Genomic DNA, 10,229 nt, shown 5'->3' with positions numbered 1-10,229 from the left:
CCCAATGGCCGCGGTGCCCGGGCGCGCATCAGCCGACCCGCCCCGGCTGCCGGCCGCTGGGAGCCAATCAGGGTGCTGGGGACGGCCCGGGCCGCCGATAAAGGGTGCGGGCCGCGGACGGCCCCGCAGAGCCGAGGATGGGAGAAGAGCCGAGTGTCTGAGCAGCACTCCCAGCTTCCTCTCTTCTCCTCTCTGCACCTCGCTCTCACGGCCTGCCCGCCCTGCCCCCCGGCCGCCTGCTCGCCCCCCAGGTAAGCGGCGCGCGGGTCCCGGGGACTCGGCGGCGCGCCCCGCCCTGCCGTGGAGCCCGGCCCCTTCCCTCTTCCCGGCCTCAGTGCGCCCCCCGCGGCCTGGCGCCGCTCGGGCTTCGGTGGGCCTGGGTTGGCGACGGTGGGGCGCGCGGGTCGCCGGGCTGGGAGGAGGGCGGGGACTTGTTTTGATCTCCCTCCGGCTGCCAGCGGCCCCAAGCGCCGCCCCTGGAGGTCGCTCGGCGGTGCTGTGCGCGCGGTGGATGGAGTCGCCGGGTGGCCCCTGCGGGAGCGCGCCCGCTTCCCCCGCGGCGGCGGCGGGCCTCGGCGATCGTCGTGGTCTTGATGCTCTTCTCGTGGCCTCCGTTGAGGCGAGTGGCCGCGTTAGTGCGGTCAGCTCCGGCTGCGGCCCCCGTCCCGGGGACCTGCCACTGTGACTGAACAATGGGGACCCCGGGCTGCGGCGCAGCGGCGGGCCTGGCCAGTGGAGAGGCCTGGCCGGGCCGGGTAGAGGCGTCCTCGGCGCGCTGTCCCTCGGGCTGACGCTCCCGCGGTCCCCCAGCCTTGGCCCTCGTTTAGGGGTATGGCCCCCACGGCCAGACCCTGAGATTGGGCCCGGGGCCCGAGGGGCGGCGGGGCACCAACTTTCGGGACATTTTCAGTAGGACAGGGCTGCTCTCAAAGTGGATTATTCCAACTACCACGGGGGTGCCCCAGGGGTATCCTCCCCGAGCCGCAGATCCTCGGTGAGGACAGCGAAGCAAGATGAAGATGACCAGGAGTCCGTTTCCTCAGAGCAGCCCCCCAACTGCTTTGGCTTTGTCGCCTACTCTATGAACCCCGGAGAGAAATCGCGACTTAAGATGAAGACCACGAGCCACCAGCATGCGTATTCCGGCGCGTCCTGGTACGATACCGATCGCTCGGTGACTCCCTCGCTCTCTCCCGCCGCCTCTCCGTGCTCCATTCCCTCGCCGTGTCCGATCCCCTCGCCACGTTCGACTCCCTCGCCCCTAAAACTCCGGAGCATGTTCCAGCCAGATCCGGACAAGGAGGACAGGCAGGAACGCCACTCCAAAAAGAGAAGGGCCAAAGAGAGCAACCTCAGCGATCCGCTTGACCTTCTGTGGCTGGGGTGAGTGAGGAGACCGGGAGGAGGACCTCCAGCCAGCTGGCAGCTGCAGAAACAGCTCAAAAACAGCTCAAAAAAAAAACAAAAAAACGGCAGGACCCTATTTTTCTCAACTAGGCACGCGGTGGCACCAGTTGATACAGGAAACAACTAGGCTGTTGGCGACCAACTTGTGTCTCGGAAAAGAGCAGAAGATCCAAGATCCCCCTCCCCACCCCACCCCCACCGCACCCAGGCTTATGGGAGGAAGTGTGCTTGCTGTCTGGGAGGAAAGCTGGAGACTGGGTTGTAGCTTTTATTGGGAGCTGAAGGGATCAGGGGATTTGTTCCTTCTGGACTTTTAAAGAGGCAGGTGTTGGGGGGTGAGGGTGGGATTGGACCCACCAAGTCTTCTCTGGACGTGGTGGGCAAAAGGGCGACTTGACAGGCGAGTTCCTCTTCCCCAGGGGAAGGGCGAAGATATTGGAAGAAGCCGATGTTTTCAGCTGGGTAAACATGGACGGTTGCCCATAGAAACTTTGTCATTGTACTTCAGAGTTGCCCAAGTCATAGGAGGAGAACAATATGTTCCCTTTTGAGCCACCCTGGGCCACCGAGGGGGGAGGGGGAGGGAGTGGTAGAACCGATTCCTCTTAGGTTTTTGTGGCTTCAGAGTGCCTTCTTTTCCCGAGATTTTGTGGTGTTGGCTTGCAGTTTCTAGCATGCGTCAGCTTTTGAAACGCCACATCTTCTTCATTTACAAGTGGGAATCCCCTCATTCCCTGAAAAGCTCTCTAGTGGAATCTCAGCATGTCATTCTCAAACTTACCTTCTGAAGTGAGCATTTTGGCTTTGACCGGATGGAAATTATGGCAGCGTGCTGCATCTTAGGCTCCAACTTGGATCAGCTATTTTTTTAATCTTGGTGACTATAATGACTGCAGCTCTTTTTAGGGAGCCACCAGCCATTTAAGCCTAGCTAACGCCCTTGTTTTATCCTACCTACTGTCTAAATGTGAGGTCCCCCTCCCCCACCTCCCCACCAGGGTTTGGAGGAATCTTCAAAACGGGGTTTTTTATTGATTGACATGCCCACTGGGATGCCAGGCAAAAGGGGGAAGACTCACCCCGAGACCATAGCAGCCAAGCCTTTCTGTGGCTGGATTTTATTTGTATTGGAAGATCATATCTGTTCTGTAAATTTGTGTTTCTGAACTTTTGTGTCTTTTGGGTTCCCTCTCCTCTTCTCCAGTGTCTTGGTATAAAAACAAATAAATAAATAAAACAATTTCCCTGCCCTGGCCACACTGAGAAAAATAAAGCTTAGCCCTCAATATTCTAGCTTGAGGAAGCTTATAAGGAGATTTTTGTCTAATATAAATCTTTAATCCTTTGAAAGCAGAGTAATAAATAGACCCTTGAGTAACTTCCAAAGGGAAGCCGGGGGGGGGGGGGGGTGCGGGGGTCACCACTCCCTCTGCGACTTCTTGATTTCATTGTCCTCATAGAGTGATTCCTGTAGAGGATCATTTTGGAATTGGTGTTCTTCCTTTATTTTATTTATTTATTTTTTTTCCACCAGAGCAACTTCCACCATGTCCACCTCGGCGAGTTCCCACTTGAACAAAGGCATCAAGCAGATGTACATGTCCCTGCCTCAGGGGGATAAAGTCCTAGCTATGTATATCTGGATTGACGGTACTGGAGAAGGACTGCGATGCAAGACCCGGACCCTGGACAGTGAGCCCAAAAGTATAGAAGGTGAGCAAGAGTGGGGAGTCTATGCTGGGTGGGCAGCCTGAGACCAAGCCACTAGATTGGGCCTCTTGATTGTTCTGTTTGGAAAGCTTTTCTAAGGCAGGGCTTTTCAGACTTCAGTCACTCAACATTAAGCTCTTACACCGCCTCAAAGCATGGCAACAATGGACTCCTTTATTTAAATGAAATCTTGTGTCTAAGTCAGTATATATAAGACAAAAAACAAAGCCTGGTTGGGGATATAAGGGGGCTGGGTACTTTACTGACTTGGGTAGCCTTTAGTTGGCTTAAGGCACCCCCAGGAACCCAGTTTGTTAACCACTGCTCTAATCTGACTGAGACACCTACTTTACAGACTCTTTGAATACTGTTTTGAACTCATATCATTGGGGTTCTAGATGCAAAGTCATCACCCTAAAGTGCTTTCTTAAAAGGATTAGCCATTCATGTGTTTATAATGGATGGCACTTTTGGAATTTTTTAAAATATATTTTTATTGATTTCAGAGAAGCAGGGAGGGGCGGGAGAGAGAGAGAGAGAGAGAGAGAGAAACATCAATGATGAGAGAGGATCACTGATTGGCTGCCTCCTGCACATCCCACACTGGGGACCAAGCCCATAACCCAGGCATGTGTCCCAACCGGGAATCGAACCATGACCTCCTGGTTCATAGGCCAACACTCAACCACTGAGCCTCACCAGCTGAGCCACTTTTGGAAATTTTTAAATAATCTGATTATTGTTCCACTAGCAGTCATTATATGAGTTGTAGCCTTTCTTTCTTTCTTTCTTTCTTTCTTTCTTTCTTTCTTTTTTTTTTTTTTTTTGGGGGGGGGGGGGGGGGGGCTAGAGGAAGCCATAGCCCTCCTCCTTCTAGAAAAAGGTATCAGAGAACAACTGTCACCTCTTACCTACTTTTAGGATAGCTGCCTCTTCTGATAACTTGACATTTGAGTGAATGAATGACCATAATATAAGACATACATTGCGTACCTGCTATGTGGCAGGTATTAGAAAGACATTGGGGATACAGGTAAGAGTTTGGTCTGTGCCTTCGGAGAACTCAGTCAGCTGCAGAGAGGAAGAAACCGGCCTTTAAGCATAGTGGGGAAAGTGGGTAAGTGATGTGGGAGCATCCTTGAATAAGTCATCTATAAAATAAGGACAGACCATGGACACAGACAGGGCGGGGGTGATGAATCAGAGAAAGAAGAAACACAGATGGTCTAGTGGGGGAATTGATAATCCTTGTTTCTCCTATTTCAATATTTTAAATGATGACTGAGTGCTGATGTCAGAATATTTTAATTTGTCTCCTTGGTGTCCGGTGGTTTTATGCAGGGAAGAAACATCATTCTTAGGTTGTTCTTGTGACTGTTACTTCTTTAAGGAAGTGATGTAAGGGTCTTACTAGAACTCAGAACTGTAGGGCTACATGCACACGTCACAGCGCATGTTAATAGTGGCAGACATGCATCACTGACTTTCTAGAAACAAGAGTGTCGATGGGTGAGTGAAGGGCTGTGTGCTGCCTGGAAAGCTGTGCATTTTAAACTTAATTTTCCTCTCTTTTTACCCCAGAGTTGCCCGAGTGGAATTTTGATGGCTCTAGTACTATGCAGTCTGAAGGCTCCAACAGTGACATGTATCTTGTTCCTGCTGCCATGTTTCGGGACCCTTTCCGCAAGGACCCCAACAAGCTGGTGTTCTGTGAAGTCTTAAAGTACAACCACAAACCTGCAGGTGTGTATAGATAGATATGGATACCCCCACCCCAATTTATGAATGGAATAAAGGGGGAGGATATTGCCAAATTACTAATGGGAAGACTAGACTGTCTCGGAATGTTTCACGAGTCTAGGGGGTTGGACGAGCATCTCTCCACCTTGAACTTCCTCATTCAGAGTGGTAAAGTGGGCCATCCTCCCATGGTCTCCTGTTGGTTGCATAAAATTGAATTCTTCTAAATCTGTTTGCTGGTGGAGTCCCCCGGGACACAGTCCGGCCTGCCTGCCTGTAGATTTTAAGAACATGGTTCTGAAGTTAGAACGTTGGGTTTGAATTTGGGATCTGCCGCTTCTTAGCTATCAACTTGGGCAAGTTATTTATCCCCTATCCTTCATTTCCCTGATTTTAAAAATGAGTAATGAAATCCATCTCCTAAAGTCGTTGGAAGGATTAAATGAGTTAATATGTGCAAATCATTGAGAACAGTTTGACATCAACTATTGGTTGCTGTCTCATTCCAGACCGCTTGTTTTCTTCCTTGTCTGTCCACTGACTAAAACGTGAGCCTCTCTGTTCATTGATAACATACATTTGCCTCGAGGTTTGCTGTAACTGCACCTTTGGGTTTCCTCTGGCAAGCCTGTTGTTCCCAGTTCTCAGCCATTCATCTTTTTTAAACTCAGCTGAAATCTCACTTCTGTGTAGTCTCTTGCTACACTTTGGCATTGGGTCTTTTTGGCACGTCACTGAGTGACTCTAGACCGTTAATGCCTTTGTCCTGAGAGACCGTATCATTGTGGTCAAGGGCGTGAGCTCTGATGCAAGGACAGTCATGGGTTTCCTGGCTCTGCTGCCTGCCTTGTAGTAACCTGGGTAGGCCACCTAACATCTCTGAGCCTCCTTTTCTCACTAGTAAAGGTGGAGATGTATAATAACCCTTCTCAGGGTGGTTATGAAGACTCGGTTGTGGATTTATATAGACCTCTTAAAATGGGTCTTGGGGCATAGTTAAGCAGTCAGTACGTCTGTATTTACTTATTTTAAAGTTCCCGTCTGGCTTAAGAAATTGTTTCCAGTTGAGCTCATCTCATTGTAAGTTTTTCTTTTGCACTATCCAGTTCTATATAACTCAGCACTAAATCTTCTCACCTGAAATGAATGCAAGGCTCCCAGTACACAAGTGATTCAATAAGAATTGTAGATTTGGCTCTAAATGCCCAAGAAACTAGGAATAGGTCGGACTGTAGAAGCGGCTGTCTTGTGAATAGACAGTGTAAGTGCCTGGCATTGGGGCCTTAGGAGGTGGCCAGCATGCTGATCAGGTGAACACACTTGTGCTTTCCTGGAGCCACTGTCATGTGACTTGATTAGAACAAATTTGGGGGGAACCTCCCTACAAGTGTTTATAATTACAGCATCTCCCATTTTCCTCTTTTACACCAATGGGACCCACAAAGGTGAACAGGGCCAGTTTAGCTTTTACTCAACACTTTGGCTGCGTGGATTCGGAAGAACTTCTTTTTTCCCCATCAGCACCGAGATTTAGTATATTTTGCCCAGATGTCTCTAAAGGATTGTTGACTCTTTTTTTTCCCTCTAGAGACCAATTTAAGATATACCTGCAAACGGATAATGGACATGGTGAGCAATCAGCATCCCTGGTTTGGAATGGAGCAGGAATACACTCTCATGGGCACAGATGGGCACCCTTTTGGTTGGCCTTCCAATGGCTTCCCTGGACCCCAAGGTAAGTCTCCTGGGCGAGAGGTGAACTTGCTCCTCCCCGGCTGCTTAATTGGGGAGGAAAGTCTCTTTCCCCAGAGATGGCAGTGACTCCTTATGGATCAAAAAGCCCTGGGAGTGTCCCTGAGCCTGGCTGGAATAATACTTTGCCCTCACATTACCCAGACCCAAACATAGATGTTTAGCCATTGATACTGGGGGGGAACCCTTGGCTCCACTGAGGAACCCCCTGCTCTGCTGCCCCACTGCCAGGTGAAGGCAGGGACAGTGACTCCGGAGAGCCAGTGTTAGAGCTTTCTGATTGCTGACCTTGGGCTATGCATCTTAGGTGGAAAGGGGAGTGAGGGATTTCCTCTCTTGACATTTCGTCTTGATGCCTCTCCAGGTCCATACTACTGCGGCGTGGGAGCAGACAGAGCCTACGGCAGGGATATTGTGGAGGCTCACTACCGGGCCTGCTTGTACGCTGGCATCAAGATCGCAGGGACAAATGCCGAGGTCATGCCCGCCCAGGTAAATGGCTCTGGTCTGCAGCTTTCCCCATCACTAGGCAAGTAGGGGCTTTTTGGTAGCCAGGGCTGCTGATGCTCCCCTCCTTAACCCGAAACCTAAAAGGTGGATGGACTAGAGGTGAGAAGAGAGCGGGTTTCAGAGCTTCTGAGAGGGGTGAGCAGTTGGCTTCATATTCAAGGCCAACCTTCTTGTTCTCTAGTGGGAATTCCAAATAGGACCCTGTGAAGGAATCGACATGGGAGATCATCTCTGGGTGGCCCGTTTCATCTTGCACCGAGTGTGTGAAGACTTTGGAGTGATAGCAACCTTTGATCCCAAGCCCATTCCTGGAAACTGGAATGGTGCAGGCTGCCACACCAACTTCAGCACCAAGGCCATGCGAGAGGAGAACGGTCTCAAGTGAGTGCCTTCTCCTGCTGTGGCCATCTTATTTCTGTGCAAGAAGACTTGCCAGGGACGTGATGTATTGGGGATGAGTAAGCCAGACTTCCTAGTTCGGACCTTAGCTTTTGCCACGGGGCTTCAAAAACTGTCTTCTAATTCTGTGGTTCTGTCCTATTTGAAAAGGGTCGAAATTACTCCAGGAATAGAATTCAAGGGTGGCGATAGGGAAAGTTGACATAGATAAATGGCATTTGAAAACCTTTAATAAGAACTGAGTGAGTAATAGTACAGTACAAGCATGTGAATGAACTTAATGCTTATGGGTGAGAGAAAGTCTGGGATCTTTTCATTCAACAAGTGTCATGTACTTGGATGTCTGACACTATTCTGAGCACTGGGACAGGCCAGGAACAAGGCGGGTATTTGCTCTGCCAGAGCGATGTTGAGGTGAATTGGAAGCTGGGAAAAGTCTTTGATAGATAAGTCACTCCATTCTTGAATCCATCCCTGCTCCAGCCCCTGAAGGACAGATTTCCTGGGGGGACAGGTGGACGGTCCCTCATCCTTTCTGTTTCCTGTAGGTACATTGAGGAGTCCATCGAGAGGCTGAGCAAGCGGCACCAGTACCACATCCGAGCCTACGATCCCAAGGGGGGCCGGGACAATGCCCGGCGCCTCACTGGATTCAACGAAACCTCCAACATCAACGACTTCTCCGCCGGCGTGGCCAACCGGAGCGCCAGCATCCGCATTCCCCGGTCTGTGGGCCAGGAGAAGAAGGGGTACTTTGAAGACCGGCGCCCCTCTGCCAACTGTGACCCCTTCGCAGTGACAGAAGCCCTCATCCGCACGTGTCTTCTCAACGAAACTGGCGACGAGCCCTTCCAGTACAAAAACTAAGCGGACTGGACTCTCCTTCTAATTACTTCTTCGTCCCGCTCCCACTCTCGCCCCTCAATTGTCATAACAAATGTAACTCAAAGGGCAGAATATCAAGGTCTTTTTTTATTCCTCGTGCCCAGTTAATATCTCTTGCTTTCTTTGGCCAGGTTAGAGGGGTCAAGTTCTTAGTCTCTTACACACACACACACCCTTTTTTTCCCCCTATCACTGACGCTTTCTAGTGTGTTTGTGGGGAGGGGGGGCGGGGCGGGGAAACATAACCACTGCTTCACTTAATCAGGTGTTTGTCCAACAGGCGTAGCTATCTGGACAGTGAGCTTAGTGTTTGTGAAGGGAGGGGGAGGGCCTTTTTCTTCTTTGAGGTAGCTGAAGGGGGTAGGAGTGCTGGGCTTGCTCTGTGATTGGGTTAGATACTCCCTTGGGTTGGGAAGTTCCATAAAAGGTTATAAGCAGCTTTCTAATGAAAGTGAGAATTAGGAAAGGTGGGGGGGCAGCAGGCAGGAAGCCCTCTTACCTGCCAACTGTGTCCCCTTCCTTTGCAGTGACCTGCTTCCCTGGCCTGGGGCTGAGTGCCCTCACTGGAAGGCAAGCTCAGCCTAAAGGGATGGGATGGGTAGCCCTACCTTTGAAGAAAAAGTTCTCATTGCTTGGTCCTCCGTTTGTAACACAAATCAGAGTAGTATTTTTATATTTAAATGCAAAAACAAAAAAATTATATATATGGGTGTGCAGATAATGTGTGCTTTTTCTAACGGAGAAAAACCATTCTGGTCACCGGGAGCCAAATTTGAGGCGAGAAGTCTTGTTAGAAGTAAGGCTCTCCTTTTGAGGGGGGTTGAGGGTGGCAGTGCTTGAGAAGTTGGCTGTTAGGGGCCACTAAACCCTCACTACCATTTAAGGGTTTCTCTGTGCCCTGCCTGCCCTTCTGGACACGGGTTGGCTAACAGGAGCAAATAGCAGCCGACACCCGAGCCCCATGGCTTTGGTGTATAAAGACACACGTATGCACAGGGGTTTAGCAATATGAGTTGGCTGGTCAACTTGAGCATGTATGTTACTGACAAGGGGGTATTGGGTTATTTTCTGGGGGACTAGCATGTCACTAAAGCAGGCCTTTTGATATATTAAAAAAAATTTTTTTAAAGCAAAACCAGTTTAGATTTTAATCATTATTTGTAGGGATTTGAAGTCTCTGACAGAATTGCTTGTTTGCTTCCACTGCCTCCTTCCTGTCCCCTCCTAGAGGGGAGGGGGACGGGACTGGGGTTAAACACTTGTAATTTTGTATCCTGGTGTCTGTTCTGAGTGTGAAGTATTCCTTTTCGTTCGTTAAGATTCTGAGGAGTTATTTTTTCTTTTATAATAAAAAACAAACAAACCCCACCTTCATCCCTACTGTTCCTGGCTGTTTTTCTGTTGGCTGGGGCAGCAAGCTGGCTGTGGTTTTTTTTTTTCCATGACGACTTCTCATTACCATGTACAGTATGTTCAGGGTTAGATAACTCCTCGTTGTAAACAAACTGTTAACTGCCCAGAGCAGCTCTAAATCAACCTAACATTTATATCTTCTGACTTGCTTCTTTTAAATCCCTTTGTGCCATTTCATTCCCTCCCCTACCAAAAAGGGGGAAGGGGGGGACATAAGTATTGAAGAGGCCAAATAAGTTCAAGTTTACCTGTTCTTGGAATTAAAAATCGAGTCATATTGCTAAGCAACTCTTCCTTGTTCTTTGGGTATTTGGCATCTCTGGATTAAAGCATATCTCAGCCCTAGAGACTTATAATAGGGTACCACCCTCCACCCCAAACCCCTGGCCTCAGAGCTGAGCTCTGACCTCCCA

At 49.8% G+C, this 10,229-nt stretch overlaps 1 protein-coding gene across 2 annotated transcripts; it reads left to right on the top strand.

Annotated features, from left to right (window-relative positions):
- The first annotated feature begins 105 nt into the window (after positions 1-105).
- GLUL (glutamate-ammonia ligase) lies at positions 106-9,777 on the top strand. Of its 2 annotated transcripts, none has more exons than XM_028152130.2 (7): positions 106-251; positions 2,942-3,120; positions 4,699-4,860; positions 6,446-6,592; positions 6,974-7,101; positions 7,301-7,500; positions 8,067-9,777. In XM_028152130.2, exons 2-7 carry the CDS (start codon positions 2,955-2,957, stop codon positions 8,383-8,385), a joined length of 1,122 nt encoding a protein of 373 aa, XP_028007931.1. In that variant the 5' UTR covers positions 106-251; positions 2,942-2,954; the 3' UTR covers positions 8,386-9,777. The 2 variants fall into 2 exon arrangements, with proteins under 2 accessions (XP_028007931.1, XP_008144141.1); XM_008145919.3 differs by lacking the exon at positions 106-251 and adding an exon at positions 1,200-1,383.
- The last annotated feature ends 452 nt before the right edge of the window (positions 9,778-10,229 follow it).

The sequence above is a fragment of the Eptesicus fuscus genome, chromosome 22 (genome assembly GCF_027574615.1).
Source record: "Eptesicus fuscus isolate TK198812 chromosome 22, DD_ASM_mEF_20220401, whole genome shotgun sequence".
Taxonomy (NCBI): domain Eukaryota; kingdom Metazoa; phylum Chordata; class Mammalia; order Chiroptera; family Vespertilionidae; genus Eptesicus; species Eptesicus fuscus.
Note: the sequence above shows the minus strand (reverse complement) of the source record. Positions and strands in the feature narration are given on the sequence as shown.